At 45.3% G+C, this 19,469-nt stretch overlaps 1 protein-coding gene across 1 annotated transcript; it reads left to right on the top strand.

Moving 5' to 3' along the window:
• Positions 1-1,305: 1,305 nt before the first annotated feature.
• Positions 1,306-18,140, top strand: WDR91 (WD repeat domain 91; the record flags this gene model as incomplete). The annotated part of the gene is given in 14 exon segments (XM_009585335.1): positions 1,306-1,509; positions 2,980-3,187; positions 4,052-4,134; positions 6,319-6,443; positions 8,436-8,613; positions 8,892-9,050; positions 11,139-11,338; positions 11,796-11,946; positions 13,428-13,522; positions 13,847-14,015; positions 14,820-14,928; positions 15,727-15,839; positions 16,600-16,797; positions 17,723-18,140. Coding segments are annotated over 14 exon segments (2,157 nt in total), but the record flags the coding sequence as incomplete, so codon positions are not given.
• Between the last annotated feature and the right edge of the window lie 1,329 nt (positions 18,141-19,469).

The following is a 19,469-nucleotide window of genomic DNA, read 5'->3' as shown; positions in this document are numbered from 1 at the left end:
GCCGCCCCCGCGCCGGCGGTCTGCTCGGCCCGTCCAAAACCGCCGTTTATGGACCCTACGTCCGACCTGTAAAGCCCCAGCGGTTTCTCAGCTTCGTGCGGGGAGGAACGGAGGAGACGCGCGTGCGAGAAGGCAGCGGCAGGAGGACATCTCTTTGCCTGGATCTTTCCTCGGTCACGAGATTTTTATCCAGTGGCTTTGCAGTTCCGCTCCTTAGTTTGGATGTTTTAAGCGTCAGCTACCTTGCTAGATGTGTGGAAATTGGCACAGAATTTGCCAGCCTCGAAATACGGTTTCAGTCCTTTCAGAGCTTCGTGTTCCTGTAGCAGCAGTTCTGGGCACAGAATGTAGTGTTTTGAACGGTCAGGTTTTTCTTTAACCGGCAGTACAACTGCTACCTTTATCATTCATAAAACATGTTGCTTTTATTTTTAAAACACCAGCACTTTGCTAATGTTTAGAGGTAGGCAAACAGTTGATTTAATAGGGATAATATTGTTCAAGACAAAATTAAGAAGGGACTGCTGAGGTCACAGAATTCTGTTTCCTTTATCTGTAGGAAGCCACAGAGATAGAGGCTGGATGATGTCCTAAGACATTAACTGATGAGGGGAGAGCAAACCACATATTAAACAACTTTGGTAGTTGAATTTTGTGTAGGGTGCAGATTTTTTTTTTCTGATGCCTATCTTGGCAATCAGAAATCACTGAACTAAAAAGCTATTCCCACATCACCATTCTGCCTTATCATATTGCAGAAATGATTTTCAAAGAGACATAAAGACAAAAAAAATTTCAGTTGCAAACTTTTATGCCTGCCTTGTGAGTAGATGATGTTATTAAAGATAAAGGTACTTCAAAGATTGCAGTACAGCAGATCTTTCTTCCTCTTTCTGTTGGCTAAATAGAGTTTTTTCCTTTTAATCTAAAAATAATACTATTTTCCAGGTGCTGCACTTGAGTTTTCAGCGTTAAATCACGTTATTTCTGTTTCTTCATTATCAACTGACTTTTAAAAGAAGTGGAAATGTTTTGCTTACTTGCAAAAAAACCCCACTATGTTTAACAAAATGTGATCTTTTTGTCAAAATCTGTTTGGCTGTGTTCTTTCATGTTTCTTTCTTTTTTCATTTAAAAATTGCTGCAGAGTGGAAGAATGCTAATACAAAATACAGAGTGTTTCCCGGATTAGGAAAACAGCTAGCGCATAAGTGCTGGATTGTATTATTATTTGCGCAGTTAAAGCTTCTCAGCATTAAGTTACCGAAGGTTTTATGTGCTGGAAGAGCCCTCACGTGACTGCAGTCTTCCCCGTTTTGCCCTCTTTAGGTGGATAAGATAGTGGACCAGCTGCAGCAGTTCGTTCAGAGCTACGATCTGGCTGCCCTGCGGGATTACTGGAGTTATCTGGACCGACGCCTTTTCAGCCGTTTGGAAGATGTGTACCGGCCAACAGTGAACAAGCTGAAAACCAGCTTGTTCCGATACTACCTCATCCATACTGTTCAGGTAGTGTTTGATTTCTAGGCTTCTGTTTTAAAAAGATCCTGGTCTCTGAAACCAGAGCAATGAAATACCCTTGTGAGCCTCTGACAGGCCTGGTGGGTAAGGGACAAGCAATTCATGTGTCATGTATCAGGAGTGTAGTAAAGAGTTTGACGTGGACTCGCATGACAAGCTTGTAAGCATGCTAGGGAAGCTTAGGCAAGAGGGAAGTACGGTTAGCTGGGAGCAAGATACTCACTCGGACATAAAGGCGGGTCCCGCTCAGACAGGATGGCTGTACTGCTAGCTCGCTCCTACTCAGCTTCTGTTGATAACTTGGTTACCGGGAGAGATCACAAGGTTTGTAAACACCTCCTCGTGGGGCATTGGCATGAGAACAGAGGAGGACAAGAACAGTGATCAAAGCAATCTTCATAAGTTGAAGAAACAGGCAGAAAAAAGCTCCAAGCATCTGTACGTAGGTGGGAGTAGTCAGCTGCTTGGGTGCAGAATAAGGAACGATTAAGCAGGCAGCAGCAGTGCAGGGAAGGGCCTTACTGCAGTGCTGGGGATCAATAAGCAGGACTCAGTCAGTCCTTCCAGGCACCACGGTTCTTAAAGCATCAAGGAGTTGGGAGGGTCCAGAAGAAAAAAAAGGTGACTTGCAGTTGGTGGAGTGGAGTTTTAGTTTATATGAGAGGGGAGAAGTAGGCTTCAAATCTGTACAAGGTGATGTGAGAGAGAAAATGAGTGAATGTTGTTTGCTTCAAATAGAACAGAAAATAATGAGCTTAACAGAAAATAATGAGCTTAAAATGGAGCAGAGATTATCTGGCTGAAACCCTAGGAAAGTCAATGGAATATATTAGACAGGGTGGGCTTTGGCCAACAGAATAGACAAATACCTGTCAGGAATTAATGTTTCATTCCTTACCATTTAGAAGCAATGTTTCCTCCTTGATTCCATTCCCTGACTGAAAATCTTAAATGATGGGTGTTGGTGGAGGAGTCAAACTCTAATGCACATTTCCAGAAGTGTGTTTTTTCTTGTTTTGTTTTGCCCTGTGCTTACCCTGAGGCGTGACTGTTCTGTCTGAATAATGTATCAGATGGAAACCTTTTCAGGCTACATCTGCTGTCAACTTGAGTAATTTGAAATATACTTTGGTCCTGTATACGAATGCTCATGTCTTATGTCAATGCACAAACTGCACTGGTTTAGCTGGAAATCAATGTAAGTGATGAGTTTGATTTGCCTCAGCCTTTAAAGAAGACTCTGGTGACTAGAAATAAGGTCAGATTAAGTGCATTTGTGAGCTTCTCCTAGCGTATTTGAGATTCTTTTGTTCCTAGATGAATTTGTTAACTCTAACCACTTGCTCTGTTGGGAGGTGAAAGTAGCTGTTAGTGTGCTCATAACAGAGCAAATATTCCTAGAATCCATGTGGTGGCATGAATAGAAGCATGAGCCCTGTTCTTCTTGCTGTGTTTCAGACCGGCCGCAATGACAAGGCGCAGGAGTTTTTCCTCAAGCAGGCCTCTGAGCTCCAGAACCAGGCGGAGTGGAAGGATTGGTTTGTCCTGCCCTTCCTCCCTGCCCCAGACTCCAACCCCACCTTCGCCACCTATTTCTCACGCCAGTGGGCAGATACGTTTATCGTGTCTCTGCACAACTTCCTGAGTGTCTTATTTCAGTGCATGCATATCCTTTTTTGCAACTAATAGTTAAATCTCCCTTGCCCTGGTGTTATGCTTACTATTAACAGTGGTGCCAAGAATATAGTATTACAGAACTTGCTGCTTTCAGGTGATTGTTTAAAGCCAAGACTTAATAGGAAGCTGTTTTTTTCCAGAGGATGTTGGAACAGTTATTGTTCAATTATCTAATGATATGTTATATTCCCTGGGCACAAACAATTGTGGTTGTTGCTAATGCTGAACCCATCCCTATGCTAGTGACGAGAAATGTTGTGCACATCTTATTCTGAAACGCTTTTCCTCTTTGCTTGGCGTAGTACAAAACAGGCATGCAACCTTGGGTCACAGTCCATAACTGAACTAGCATCTCCTGTTAGACCCTTCGCTGGGTTCATATGTTCACCACATTGTCTAGTGACAGCTCGCTGTAATAGGGCAGTTCAACGTTGGCAGAAATAACAGCTTTTGTCCCACACTATCGAGTTCTGACCTTGTTTGTTTGCTGATGGGCAGGTTTATCCTGCAGCTGGAATACAGCTCATCTTGAACTGTTTCTTCAGTGTACACTAATGCAGTAACATAACCCATCTCGTCCTCTACTTCTGACATGTAAAAAGGAAGAATCTAAAAATCCTTGCAAAGCCTATGTGAAATAGTGTGTGCAACAGTAAAGTACAAAGAAAGTACAAAGTTGCCTTAGGTAACTAAGCTGTTACTAGTCTTTTGGCCTTGCACATAATTCTTGCTAGTAGTATGGACTGGGCAGCTTTGCTTTCTTACAGGCAAATGGCCGGTATGATATCCTGGCTTTTAGAATTAAGCCAGGTGTACACAAGTTCTTGCCTTGGTTTTCTTTAACATTCCTCACCAGTTCCAGTCATTTTGAACTTTGAAGCTGAATGTCTCAGGAGCAGCCTCATACAAGAAGAAAATGAATTGTTGCGGCATAAGGTCAGAACTGAAGTCACTCTTTAGTTGCTGACTGTATGAGGCTGTGAGTTTTGTAAAATTGGTTCCATCCATTCAAGAAAGTTGTAACTGTTCAGTTCAGTGCAGTTATTCCAAGGCAGATTCTACTATAAGTCCTTTGTTATTTTGGTTTATCTTTCAGCTGTCTCCAGCAAACTTAAGGTTGTGATCATATCGTGAAATGTCTGTTTATGGTATTACTGTCCCTCCTCTGGAAGTGACTGTCCCTTTCCCTGGCTATCTGACAGGTGGCTGGATACTCTGCAAACTCCTTTCCTGTTACACTGCAAAGTCAAGACAAGCTGAAACTAGTGGCAGGTTAAGTGCATATATGGCTGACTTTGCATGGAAGCTTGTGAATAGTATTCAGTCATTTCCACATTTTAGCTGATGGAGCAATAGAAATGGGCAATAATTTCTGGCAAAGAGGAAGAAACCATTACTTCTGAAATGGCCAGTTCACCATGGTTGAAGTGCACTTAAAGCAGTTTAGATCAACTAATGGAAATGTTGTGAATGTCTGTTTCCCAACTCTAGACCTTACAGTAAACTGTAAGAAGGTTCAGACAAAATGTCGCCCAGCTCCGTGTGTCTTGTTTTTGACAGTATCATCAGCAGATGCTTAGAGAGATGGTGTAAGAAGATATAACACGGGTCGGTCCTTTCCTAGTGTAATTTCCTATTAGAGAGATTCGGGAAATCTACAGTTTAAGAACTTTCTAAACTACAGATTGCATGTGGATGATCACATACAAGTGGGAAGCCTTATTCATGTAAGCAGGACTTTAGTTTCACTTCCTCAAACATACCAAGTAAAAGCTCTCTTTGTATGAATACTTCAGTAAAGTAAGTTTTGTGGTTTACCTTCTGTGTTACAAAACATTATGTTTTATGTTGTGCTTCCTGTTTCAACTGTTTTGGTAGCTGATCAATGCTGTTTATTTGTCCTAAAAATGTTGAAGTAAAATAGAATAATTGATTCAAAAAGGAGGCTGTTTCGCAAAAGAAAAGTGAGGTTTGTCACTGTGTACTGTATGGAGTCAGTGGATCAGGCAAACTTTGACAGGAGAGTTCTGCAAAGATGGTCAGTGAATAGGGGCAGCAGGATAAGGTATATTTTGAAATAGCACTCTCTTATTTCCTTCAATTTTGTATTCTGTACTTTTAGTCAAATTAAAGCTGTTTTTTTGTTTGTGGAATGTTGATTGATACCACTTACAGACAGCATAAGTGTTCTCTGGCAAATAGGCAGAGGTGAAAACTAGACTTTCCTTTTTGGAGAACTGCTCGGGTTAGAAAAGGAAGCAGCTACCTATAGAATACAGGTTTAAATAAAAAATGGTGTAAATAAATACTGAATTCAATGCTAGTTGAAATTAAGTAGTGATTCTGATTTCACTGTTGAAATGAATGCAAATACATGAATAGCAAGCTGGATTTCCAAAGCTTCTTTTTCTTCTTGTGATTTCTTTCCTTAAATACTATGGTAAAAGGAAAAAGAAGAATTATATCTGAAAAACAAATGTGTGGAAACAGAAGAGCCTGAGGAACTCTTCACATGAGCAAGAGTCACAGGCATAAACCACATCCGTCACAGAAAGCTGCATCCTGAGGTTCCTCTCTGCTAAGGGGGAAAAAGAAAAATGTCTCTTTCTCCATAATGTGGAGATAAATCTCACTGTCATGCTCGGGAGGGAGCTGGGCAGGGTGTGGAGCTGGATTTCAGGGTGACCTGATGGCGTTGGCCTCAGTGCACCCTACCAGCTCACCAAACCCTTTGCTGTGGGAAGATGATTACCTTCTAGGCTCAGTGCCCATATATTGTTACTGCCAGTCATGTGCATTGCCCTGGCCTTGAGCTGCCTGCGGGGAGTGGCTGATCAGCTCTGCCCTGGCTGCTCTCATTTCCCAGCACCATTAATGTCCATACAACAACAGCCCAAGGAGAGGAGTGAAGGGTTTTAAGTAGGCTCCAGTTTCGTGTGTGTAAGGTACTGATTGTTTTGACTACTTGGAGTAATGTGGTGCTCAGCCAGTCAGAGCAGCTTTCTTCCCTTCCCACCCTTCTAAAGCTGTTGAAATAAAAGGAGTAAACAACTTCAGCAAGTGGGAAGGAGGTGAATCTCAGAGACCCTCGATTTACTTGGCTCTCTTCTCTCGTTGTAGCTGTTTGCTTTGCAGGCTGAATCCTCCCGCATGAAGAAAGAGGAACTGGAGGTGGAACAAGCAGTTGTGCATCACAAGTTGCCTGCATATGTGGCCAACATGGATCGACTAGGGGACTCTGAGCTGTGAGTGCCTGCAAGGGAGGAGCTGGGGACAGGCTCTGCTGCTTTTATTGCGGCAAGGAGGCTCCTGGAGGGTCATTTCCTTGTTCCCTGCCCTGGGAATCAATGCAGAAAGACATCCAGGCAGAAATTCTGGTGACTTAAGTGGGTTTAATGAGGGAATTCATGATGGGCATCTCTCCCGCCATTTGGGAGGGAGATTCTTGCCAATTTGTGAGAACCCAAGCACACATGGAAGTGATTCTGCTCTGCTCTCAGCATTACACCAAGGTGTTCTGGGCAGCCAGCGCACTGGTAGCAGTGCAATACCCTGCAGTATTGCTCAAATGAAGTGGATTGTCTCTTGACTCCTATTTTCTTTAGTGCCTGCGGTGCAGTAGGTGACTGTGCTGTGTTGTTTTGTAGACACTTTACTTCATGACCCAAATGGGTCATTGTTACCCAGAGATGCTTTCTTGCTTTTGCAAAGTCAAGGGAGGAGGAGTTTCTCCTCTGCAAGGCTGTTATGCACAGAATTCCTCATAAACTTGCTGCAGTTAAAGTATGTTTTATGGCTACATCTGTTGTATTCCTATCTGTGGAAATTAGGCAACATACACAGTGATACACCTTGGTTAATTGTTATTTAAACTCTTATTTTTCCCCCAGTACACAGTCATGCAAGCCAAGTCTGCATGTTTGAATTCATTGTGTTATTGAGATTTTTTTTTCCTTGCTTTAAAAGGTTCTGAAACAAATGTAGCTTAGCCGAAGTATTAATAACACTGCTGGGGCTTTGACTTTCTCATGTGCTTCTTTCACTTCTATTCAGACAGGAGGGGGATTGATCAAATTATGCCGCTGATGATGACAAATAGAAGTTGTAGCAGAGACCACACACAAAGTCTTTGTTTTAGTCTAAAATTGTCTGATTAAATAGTCTTAAGTGTCTGGTGAACTGTCTTGATAACTGCACTCTGCACAGCACAGGCTACACAGTTTAATTTGAGATTTTTGGGGTTTGTTTTGTTTTTTTGTTTAACTATTCTGTATGGAAAGCCCTGATGTTCATCTGCACACGTGGGGGAGAGAGACGTGAGGGATTGGATAATTTATTCCCATATTCATTTTTGTCCATTTGTATTAGAAAAATTTGCCTTAGAAGTGGCGTTTCTTGTGTGTGCAACTTGTTTCTTAGTCTGGGGGCCAGTTCTGGTTGCTTTTTCCATGTCTCTGCTCAACCCAAAGCCCAACTTTGGTAGAACAGTTCCTTCCTAGAAGAGAGGATAGACGCAGTGAAGGTGATTGTATTCCCCTTCCTCGGGGTGCTGCTCTGCTCTCGGAGGAAGCTGTAGCGGAGTGAGGTCAGACAGTTATGTTCTAGGAAGCAGCTGCTACTCTTGGTGTTGTGGGCTGAGAAGGGGGGTGTGTGTAATCCTAGAAATGGACTTAAACTTTCTTATTTTTTTTAGGTCCCATTTTTGAGATATTGAGGGCCTGTGCTTTAAAATTGCTGAACATGACTTGCTGAATATCTAAGGGTGTTCAGTGAAACACTGGATACTGAGTGCCTCTCAAAGTATGTCTGTTTTATGCCTGGAATTGGGAATCCCAGCTGAGTAGGTCCTTTGGAAATCTGGGTTCCCCTGCCTTTCCCTTAGGGTCTTTCTAAACTAACCAGATGGAGTGGAAGGAGTTTGAGGTGGCCCTACAGGGAATTCGGGAACAGCTGGGCCTACTGTGGCATCTCTGAGAAGTGAGCTTTGGTTACAGTAATTATAATGATCTGCTCCAGGCACTAACAGGAGGTTTTAAAACAGTTTTTTAATGCATAGTGGTCCATCAGCTTGGAAAGGAACATCTGTCCTTCAGTGGTTCAGACAGCTGGCACTTTGCTTGGTGGGTGGTCTTTGATCAGGTTGTTTGGCTACACTTTCATATTCACTTTGGTGGTGTTTGTTTGTTGTGTGGGATTTTTTTTTGTGTGGTTTTTTTTTTTTTTTTCCTCTTAATTAGTGATATGACCTGCAGCCAGAGGAGTACTGCACATTCTCTTCAGTCCCGGGGAGGCTTTCTGTCTTCTTTTCTCCCCCAAAGTAAAAAGGGCCCTTCCAGACCAGCCCATCCAAGTGGGGCTTCTCCAACGCAGACTGGCAGTATGCTGCTAGGGAAGAAAGAACCAACAAATCACCAGGTAATTCTCAACTGTGATCGTTGAGAGGTGCTGAGTATCCAAGGAGTTAACTTGCAGCACAGCACTGCTCCAAGCTTTTGCTTCCACCTGAAAAAATGAGATGTCCTTGCCTTCCTTGCAAGTATGTGCTGGGCCTGAATGCAGCACAAGAACAGCTGCTGTTCTCTGGGGGCTTGTGGAGCCCTTGCAGGTGCTTGATTTCTTTGCCTCCTCTTTTGCTCTTTGTTCCGCAGCCTAGCACAAGCGTAACTTTGCCAAATCATTCCTCTGCCTTCCAGAGTGCGAAAGGAAAAGAAGGAACAGTGAGCTGTAAGGACGGGAAGAGCCACTTCAGTGGGTTAGTAGCAGGCGAGTCAAGTTCCCTGCAGCAGCGGCAGAAGCGCTTGCAAGAGCATGGGAAGGAAAGGAAGGAACTGGTGTCGAAAGGGACCTTCCAGGTACCGGGCAACACTGCAAGGCTGGGAAGTGGAGGGCTGGTATTTCTGCAGTTTATTGTGCTAAGTGGTAAAACAAGTGCAAGTGTTCCCATTAAGCTTCTGAATTGCTATTCAGATCTAACTGTATCAAAGGTTAATCTCTGTAGTTAATCAACACCTTCCACACTAGGTTTATTTCTGTGTCCTTGGAAGGGAATCAGTATTGACATTTCAAATGGAAGAAGAGTTGTCTTTTGTCATGATCTTTTCAACAGCCTGGTCCTGGGGAGGGTATGTTTCATCCACCTTAATTTTTGTTCAAATACCTTGTTATAATCCCCATTCCTTAGTGGCAATGGGCTTGGCTCACCCATCCTGCCCAAGTGAGTTCTCTCCTGTGGGTTCTTATGCTGGTTTGTGCAGGCTCTGCGTAGGACACATAAAAATTGGTAGAAAGTTTTGCTGGATAGGAGTGGAAATACCCTTCATAGCAACGTTTGCTTTTTGGAGTTTTTTTGCACTGGGTGTTGTAGTTTTGCCTGGGGGTGTGCCCTGCTTTCTAATCCAATGAAATAATAAAACTGTGTCCTGGATTTTCACCGCTGAAAGTCAGCGGACTACTTCTCTTCACCCGTGTATGTCTGGCTTTCAGCAGCCATGTGGTCAGAGGATACAGAGCACAGGAGGAACGATGGCAGCATCTCAGCCGTGTTTATTTTGGCTGTATGAGACACTCTGCCTTGGGGGAGAGACATTGCTGAGGGACAGTTGCCTATCGGCCCGTATGTGTGGCTGTTCTGCATGGGGGAGCGCTGCTTTAGAGAGGAGATGTTACTCCACCACTGAGCATTCAAGGCTATGAGAGAACTTTTTTCTTCACGGCTCATCTAAAACATTTTGATTAAACATTGGTCAGAAAATTGCAAAGCCCAATTTCCCAATCCTTTGACTTTCCTTTTTCTGTGATGTTCCAGGTTAAGGTACTGTTTTCCTGGCTTTGTAAAAGTTGCTTCTGGTGCTCTAGGGGAAGCTGATACTATTTAGCTTTCTCTTGTTCTCAACAGATGTGAGCAAAAAGGAAAGTGAAAGGTGGCACTGTTTCTTTCACGAGTGTCATTCAGTGGTTGTAATCTCCCCACATTAACTAACACAGAGAGAGGCATTCTTGGATTTATTTCCCAATCTTCCAGCTTTGTGGTTTCAGATTATTTGATTATGCAGTGTTTGACCCATTGCTCAAGATGTGAAAGCTACTCTAATTAAGGCAAGGATGTGTTAGGGAACAGGGATTCAAAACCATCAATACCAATACCATTTTGGGGCATTTCATCTTCAGAGGATGGTTTAGGAAAGAAATGCTTGCAGATGTTTTACTGGCTATGTGCTGTATCTGCTTCTTACTCAGCTTCTGGTGGCAAGGGAAGACTAAGGTGCTTTTAAACACTGCTGTCTGCTGCAGCGCAGATCTTGTCTGATTCAAATACCTTCACCTCATAAAACTGCATTTATTCTATTTGTCCTGTCAAATTGGGTTTTAAGCTTTTGGACTCATGTGTTGACTCTACTGTTGTCATCAGCCAGGTGGCTGCAATGGTTGACCCAGTGCACACAGACTAAATCTCCGGCAGATGAGGATAATCCATCCACTGGGGCTCACCATCCAACAAGAGTTTTTGTGCAGGTTTACTGAGCTGCATATTATACAGACTTAACTTATATTGCTGAAAGCAGGAATTCCTTGAAATATGTTGATTTGCTTGTGAATCTTTGAATTGTGCTCTAATGGCATCAAAATGGGTCTCTAATATCAGCTGAGGTATGCAAACAGAGATGCTGTGGTTCCTTTAATTCTTACAGAAAAGTGTATGGCTGGGCAGATGGATGGGGATCTAAGGGAGTCTACAACCAAGGAGGCCATATTAAATGGTGCAGTTGTGCAACACACTATCCTTGTGCTCAGAAAGGTCCCTGCAGAAGGGGTGTTGAGCTGACAATGCTTCTGTTTCAGTGCAGCTTCTTGGTTTTTTTCTCCCAGCAGGCTGGGGTGCCTGAAGAGCTTGATCTGGAGCTGCTACTTCCTTGTATTTCACACAGGATTTCTTCCTTCAGGGCCAAAGTGCTGAGAAGAAAACAGATCCTAGCACAGCTGAGACAGAGCCGTGCTCAGAGCTGCATGCTGAGCAAGCAGAGACTTCAACCAAAATGCCCACCAGCAGCGCAGAGGCTGTGGGGGTCCGGCAGGAGCCGCCTTTCATCGTCCTGAGCCAGGAGGAGTATGGGGAGCACCATTCCTCCATCATGTACTGCAGGTAATGGACTGGCAGAAGAGGGCTTTCTCACAGACGCCTCTGTAGAGGACCAGCTGTGTCTGGCCTCTTTCTCCCAGCCTCTGCTCTGTCCAGCACATTGTGCATGTACTCTTGGTTGTAGGGCAGTCGAATTGGTGTGACTGAAAATAGCCTGTGGCTTGTGCAGTGAGAATGGATGGAGATCTTTGTGATTGGGAGATGCCAGCCAAGAGGAAACTCTCTGGGAAAGCAGGATGGTATTGCTTTATGCATTATTGCTTTATGCATTATGCTTTGCATGTGGAGCTTGGTGCGCTTGATTGTGCCAGTTACTGTGGACTGAACGGGAAGTGGTGCAAGGAAGTTCTGATTCCTGCAGAAGGAATTGGTATGTGGCCAGGAGAGGAAGGATTACTGGGGTATCTCCTCACATCTAAGAACTTTAGTTCTTATCCAATCAGTTTCCTTCTGCACATAGGGTTGATTGTTCCGGACGGAGGGTGGCCAGCTTGGATGTGGACGGGGTCATCAAAGTCTGGTCTTTTAACCCCATAATGCAAACTAAAGCTTCATCCATTTCCAAATCTCCATTGCTGTCTCTGGAATGGGCGACCAAGCGTGATCGGCTGGTGAGTACTCTGCGTGTGGAGGCTCAGGAGTCACAGCAGATGATTTAGGGCTGTGTTGTTACGTGTTGCACATTAACTTCTTAGACAGCTGCGTTGTGGATAAGGGCAACAGTTAGTTTCCACTGTAGTGGGACATGGGGAACTGAAGCCTGTAGGGTCTAAGAAAAACTAGAGTGGGGAGTGTGCGCTGTTGAGCAAGGAATTCAGCCCCGGTTGCCCTGAGACAGAAGTTCCCACTCTGCAGTGTGGGTACAGCTGCAGATAGAAGTAGCTCCTTTCAGAGAAGTGCCTCTCTCCAGGCAGAGCAGGCAGCCACTTGTAAAGGCAGGGAGAAGCAACCTTGTACAAGAGCCCATGGGAACCCTGCAGCAGGGAGCTGTGGAGCTTTACTTGCACTCTGAGCCAGAAGCAGAGAAGGGAGAGCAGGGCTGAGGAGCAGGGGTGTGGTGTTGGCATTCTGCTTGTGCGGGTGTGAAAAGGGCTCCATAGCCAGTTTTATACTGGTGCCTTATGAGTTCGGGGTTGGTGTGTGCGTAAGGAGCTTGGGGTTTGTTTAAATATCATGCCAGTTTAAATGTTTCCTATAGCATTTTTTCTCTAGTTCTGTTACTAGAGAGGAGCCTTATGTTATATGCATTCTTCTGAGTCCTAGAACTGTTGCTAGCTTTTCATGCCCTCTCTTGGCGAAGAGACAGGGCTGCGTGAGAAGGCAGGCCTGCAACTGAGGGAATATTGTTCCGATTCTGGCACTGACAATGTGTTGCTGCTAAGCCCAAAATGCCACCTGTGAAGAGCTGGTGCTACAGCTTGTCTCTTTCTTTTCTTTTGCTCTTAAAAAGGAAGTTGTCCATGCAGTTGTTCTGATGTTACTTCTCCATTGTGGAGCTTATTTCCTGCTTGCTGATAGAAAGATTATTCTTTCTGAAATGTATGGGGATTCAGCAGCAAATCAGGCTCTGAAGTGAGAAGGATCTGGCTTGCTTCATTTTCTTTGATAATGCATCCCTCCATGGTTTTACTTCTGATTCAAATTGTAGCACCACTGATAAAGCATGTGTGAGCCCTTCTGAATGATTTCATTCTCCCCTGGATGAAAGGAGGTGGCTTCTACTTGGTTTTCTCTTAAACTTAGATTGTTAATTCTGCGTTACTCTTTCCTTGCTCCCCTAGATATTGAGACTCCACATACGTTTTGCATCCTATAATGTTGAGCCATGCTCTAGAAAGTGGCTTTTACTCCACCTTGGTGCCTATCAGATCTTTTTCTCACTGGAAAGCAGTGTTTTCACTCTGACTTCTGTGGCTCTGGGGTAGTCCTACTCCGCGTGATATGCACAGAAAGACAAGATGTACCCTAATGGAGTGATGTTTAATCTGAATGCATAAGTAGAAAAAAAAATTCCTCTGTGGTATTGGTGGTTGTTGGACAGCATCATTGTACTCACTGACGCTCTTTCCATCTCCTCCTTGCTGGTTTCAAGTTATTGCTTGGCAGTGGGGTCGGGACAGTTCGTCTTTATGACACAGAAGCGAAGAAGAATCTCTGTGAAATCAGCATTGATGAAGACATGCCCAGGTAACTCCAGAATACTGATTTTTATATATAAATATAAATGTTGTTGTTTTCAACTGTGAAAAGGTAGGTGAAGTCTCAATGTTCCTGTTGCTTTCCTGCAACTGCAGGACTAGTAGCCTTCATCCAGAGGGCAGTCCCTGTCTGAGCAGCGTAAAACTGCTCGGTTAAACAGGAGACGCTCAAAATGTGTCTAAGCATAAAAATCCTGCCCTCCTTTACAGTGCACCCTGTCTTGCAGGATCTTAATGGGAGAGCTCATAGTCGAGTGTTGTGATTGAGGCAGCTGCTGGAGAGAGGCAATTCAGACTGTTTGCTGTGTTTCAGGATCCTCTCGCTTGCGTGCAGCCCAAGTGGTGCCTCCTTTGTCTGTTCTGCAGCAGCCCAGAGCCCCATCTCCCACATGGACTTTTCAGCAGTCAGCTCTGGGGGCAAAAGCATGAACCAAGTTCCTGGGAAGCTGCTACTGTGGGACACTAAAACGATGAAGCAGCAGGTACTTGCTGGGTTTCTTTCCTTTCTCAGTCTGCTTGCTGAGAATGAGTGTCTTGTATTTCAATGTGTAGGAGCCCTCTTTCTAAATTATGCTGACTTTCTTTTCAATACCCTTCTTTTTCCCCCTTCCTTCTTTCCCCTCTATCACGTGCAGGATAAAAATGAATAGTGTAAGTAGCTGCTGGGTGGAGTTTTTTTGTTTTGTTGGTGTGTTGGTTTTTTTGAGGGATTCTTCAAAATAGTCTATAGCCTTGTTTCTATTCTGCCTGCACACAGTTTGTGACTGGAAATGTCCCAAGTGGATTGAATGATGCTTTGCTCAGGCTTTCGGCAGTTGAGCGATATTGAAGGGTTTTCTTTGCTGCTATTTCCCCTGCCCTCCCTGTTATTAAGGGAAGTGCTTCTTTCAGAGGTTTCATCTCATGTCATCTTCTCCATTGTCTCAATTTAGGTGGGTCAGATTCTGGCAGGGAATCCTCGTCCCATCCCTTGCCTTTGCCCTTAAGAAATGCTGTCCCTGACGTGTAGGAGAAAGCAACATACTCAAGCTAATGCCTGCCAGAAGCTGGTTTTGCAGCCTTGAGGCCATGGCCAAGAAAGCTGTGGCTTGGCTGAGGTGAATTGTTGGTTTAGTGTCACAGTAAAATACCACTGCCAACCTTGAAGTCTGTAGTCATGAGAGGTGTAGGGCTCCAAATTGGAGGATACTTGCTACTAGATACTGTCTTTCCTCCCTCCCCTGGAGATCAGCTCCTCAGCACCCCCGGCTCCATTTCTCGGCATTAAAGCAGACTTTCCCTTCCAGTTGCAGTTCTGCCTGGAGCCTGAGCCCATTGCTATTAACTGCACAGCCTTCAACCACAATGGCAACCTGCTGGTCACCGGGGCTGCAGATGGGATTGTTCGTCTTTTTGGTACGTTGAAATTGGGCAGTGAGGTGGCCCCTTGGTGTCCCCAGCTGGCTGGCCCAGCGCAGCAGGGAGGCAGCTGTGGGACATGCCTGAACACCAAGGTGGAAGATACTTTCTCTCCTCCACAGTAGCTCTCAGGAGTGAATTGGCATAAACTTTCTCTGGGGGATGTTGGCTGGAGACCCTGGTAGTGCTGCTGGATTTGTTGTTTCCCTCCTGCTGAGGTGCAGAGTTAACTTGCCCTGGAGCCGTGCGGTCTTGGCTGTGCCATGTGGCAGTACCACTGCCAGAGGCTGAGTCTTGCGGAAAGGAATTAATGTGTGACCTTGTAGGTGAAGGCAAGGGTTTCACATCAGACCTTCTTCCCTGAGCAATTTCTGTTTCTCCCTCTTGTGTGAATGAGGGATCTGCTCTGGCCTGGGTGCTGAGCTGGAGGCTGCAGTCCCAAGTCTGTGGGAGGACAGAGCTGGCAGCAGCTGTGAGGGTGGACAGGATAGCAAGGGGAGGAGAAGAAGAAAGGTGGCAGTGGGGCTTGAATGCAGAATGCCTGCAGTTGATAGTGAGCATGTGAGCAGCCCTGTAATGCCAGAGGAAGAGGTGACTAGTTACAGGCAATGATTTTTGTGGCCAGTGTAAAAGCCACATGCTGGAGAATAAGCCCAGGGTGCTGGGATTGGATTGGGCTCCCCCAGGCTGGTTTAGAGGGCTGGGACAGAGATCTTATGAACATAAAGGGCCTCTCTCTCTTCACCTCAGCTCTGGGCGAGTACAAGGAGTGTTCAGTACTGGTTCTCCCCTCAGATATGCAGCAGCACGAGTGCGCCATGAGCTGGAAGGCACACGATGGGGAAGTCTACTCCGTTGAGTTCAGCTATGATGAGAACACAGTCTACAGCATAGGCGAGGATGGCAAGGTAGGCTCTGGGTGATCTTCTACTGGTCAGCTGGCAGTGAGTTCCCTTCTGGAGTCTTCTCCATATGGTGGGGATAGCAGTAAAAATACCCTCCAAATCTGGAGGATCCGTGGGCTGCTAACTGTAATCTTAGGTGTGCAGCACCACCCTGCTGCATGCAGTCTCTGCAGAGAGAATGGCTGGAAAGCATATTAACAGCTGGAGCTGCCTCGGACCTTGTCTGCAAATCCTATTGTTGGTGACATCCCTCTCCTAGGGAATCCATGCGAAGATGGCCTTTCTGTGCCCCTGAGATGACCACATTTGAAATCTGGGATTCACCAGGGATCAGATCCTGGACCACTTTGCATAAATGTCCGTGTCAGCAGCTCCCTGTTGCTTATAATAAAGGCTTCAATTTCTGCAGTTCCACAGTCCTCAGCAGTAGAGGTGTGGCTCAGGGAGGGAGACTGCCTGAAGGTGTGGGTCCGTGGCTCATGAGAGCTAAGTGAATTCCCACCAGGATCCTGCATGCAATGTGGAAGGACACATAGGCAGCAGTGCTCGTGGAAGGTAGGGCGTATGTTTGCCTGGATAGTAGGCACTCTTACAGCCTTTGCAGCCTGTGTTTTATAAATATAGCCACTCAGATGTAGATGTCAAAATGCCATCTTCTGTTTGTGAGGAATAGCCACTTTGCTTAAGAACGACAAATGGCCCCTCTACTTTCATCCCAGTCAATTTAACTATGGGCTTTTGTCATCTCTTTTTGTCATTCTAGTTTATTCAGTGGAATATTCACAGAAGTGGCTTGAAGGTGTCTGAGTACGATCTTCCCAGCGAAGCTACAGGTCCTTTTGTTCTGTCTGGGTACAGTGGCTACAAGCAAGTCCAATTCCCACGAGGAAGGCTTTTTGCTTTTGACTCTGAGGGCAACTATATGTTGACATGTTCTTCTACTGGGGGAGTCATTTTTAAGGTAAGTCTGAGAAGTGATGGGGAGTACTCTAACGCATCTTACATATAAGCTCTTGTTACAAGGCTGCAACAGCAGCCACTGGAAGTTCTCAAGCAGCACCTGCCCATCCCTGCTCTGCGCAACCTGCTGCTCAGTTTCAAACAGTGTGCATTTTAGCAGTGTTTGGTGTTTAGCAAGTGTTTGAACCCCCTGTAAGTGTTTGGCCCTCTGTATGTAGCTCGAGTATGTGTGCTCCTTGTTCTTGAAGCTTAGCTGCAGCAGTTTTCCTTAGTGCCCAAGTGCCTAGGACAAAGTTTTAATTTTTTTTTTTGTTAATATATTGATGCATGCCAGTTCAATGCAAAATGTGTGATTCTTGGCTGATGCTCATCTTTAATCTGCCCTGTGTGCTTGCTGATGCTATGTTAGTCCCAGCCTGATTCTCTCCTCTTACTGTGTACTGAAATGAAATGAAGGGTAAGGCTGAATGGTTCCAAGTACCCAAATTTCTGTGCTGCCGTAACAAGCGATTACTGATGGCATGCTCCTTGCCTGCCTCCTCTTGACTCTATACCCGTCAGTATAAGCCACTGCAAGGCAGATTAGATGGAATTTTTACTTGCATTTGGGGCATTCAGAGCACCCACACTAACATGAGCTATAGCTTAGGCTTATGTGCTTCTCATCTTAGGCTGCCTTGTTCAATTACTGCAGCTCAGCTGATATCAGAAGCTGAGCTGCTTGAGAACACATGCTTCTGTTGTGAGGCTGGAAATTTGCTTCCTCATGTGTGCTACATCTATCTCAACATGTCTCTGATTTTCTGCTTAATTATGCATGCTGTTAGGGATACGGAGTCTGTAGCAGGCTTTGGCTGCTCCTGTGGGTGCACTGCCCCCACTGCAGAAACTTGCCTCCTTAAAATCTTATGCTTTCCTCCTTTTAGTTAAATGGTGAGGAAAAGGTTCTGGAGAGCTGCCTTTCCTTGGGAGGACACCGAGCTCCCGTTGTCACAGTGGATTGGAGCACGGCCATGGACTGCGGGACCTGCCTCACTGCCTCTATGGATGGGAAGATTAAATTAACAACCTTACTGGCTCAAAAGTCTTAACCTGGACAGTGCTGAAGGGAAAGCGCAACAGACTTGACAAAAACAGTGTTAACTCCACAGGAACAAACTGCCTGGGAGAGAAGGCAAATCACAGTCCCTCTTGTTGTTGTAGCTTTTGCCTCTTGACAAACGTTAAATACATTTGCCAAACCACTGTGCAACAGAGTGCCGGTATGGGACCGGATCAGTGGCAGCACTGAAAAATAAGTCTCCACTGACCCATTGTGGCAGCTGGACTCCCTCCATTAGGGAGTCTTGAGTAGCACGTGGCTAGATCACGTGGTCTTGAGTAGCACGTGGCTAGATCTGCTGGGATCACGTCAGGGGTTCTGCAGAGGAAGGTGAGGCTGGAGGAGGTATGCAGGAGGCAGCACGGTGCGTGGTGATAAGATGACTCAAACTGGAAAGGCTGGTGCGAAACCAGAGTATTCTTTCGGTATAGCATTTGTTGTGCTGTTTTGTTTTGTTTTGTTTTTGGTTTGGTTTCTTTTTTTTTTCCATAAAAAGAAAATATTCCCTTGCACTTGATTTCTGTGCTCAGTTCAGCTGTAGCTGCAAAACATGGAGGGTGGCTGGGGCAGTGATGTGCCAAGAAGGTCTCCTGCATGAAGAAAAGACCCTTGTGCTTTCACCAGGTGCTTCCGGCACTGGGGGGAACCAGTGCAAGACATCCAGGAACAAAAATAGTTGCGTTGGTTTGGGTGTATTGTGTTCCCTTGCAACATCTGCTGCCAAGTAGAGTGGAGATCTCGAGTCAGATTCTTTGAAATGCTTGTGCTGGAGTTAAGAAGCTACATAATGCCTAGCAGCTACCTGATGACAGATAGGAGGAAGGAGGGCCAGAACCAGTCTGGTCCTGTATAGTGCTCTCTGTTACTGGAGCTGTCCCTCCCCCTGCACCCCGCCAACATCAGGGCAAGTGCTGTGCACAGGTATTGCATAGTCTTTGAATGGGCTGCTAAGCAGCCAGATTTCATCTGCTTACACATCGCCATGAAGCTTATCGCAGCTTACGTCCTTGGCCTTTACTGGGAGTTTACAGTGCTGCTGTTCCTTGGCAGAGCTCTCATTCTCAATTATATGAAGAATGGGTCCAGTTTACTGTTTGAAGATACCTTTGGTATCCTCCAAAGGCTGTTTTGGTTTTAGAACCTGGACATCTGTTAATATTCACTACTGTGAAGGGTGATCACCCGGAGAGGAGGCAGAACAGTATTTCAGTCTGTTTTTGCCAAGTGCGCTTTGGCGTATTTGTAAAGAGTGGCTCGTCAAAGGTGTAATGCCTAGCTAGCTATCTCCTTGTATTTGAAGAGATGGGGACCGGGCCAGGTGGACCTCTGTAGCTGGCAGCTTCCACTGCTGCCCAGTCAGACCTGGAGCATGATGGTTCTTCTCCACTTCAGGTCTCAAACTTGGGGTTGGAAATCAAGATTCACTTGGCTAACTCTACGGCTATTCTTCACTGCTGGCATCACATCTCACAACATGACTTGGTGTCTGAGAAGTTTGTTGCCATCTTTGTGGCTGGAGATGTTGGATACAGTCTGCAGTTGTTTTGTCTGATGCATTGTTGTGGTTTAAC

This window comes from Fulmarus glacialis, unplaced genomic scaffold, assembly GCF_000690835.1.
Source record: "Fulmarus glacialis isolate BGI_N327 unplaced genomic scaffold, ASM69083v1 Scaffold46569, whole genome shotgun sequence".
Classification (NCBI taxonomy): domain Eukaryota; kingdom Metazoa; phylum Chordata; class Aves; order Procellariiformes; family Procellariidae; genus Fulmarus; species Fulmarus glacialis.
The sequence above is the reverse complement of the archived record's forward strand: the minus strand, read 5'-3'. Positions and strand labels throughout refer to the sequence as shown.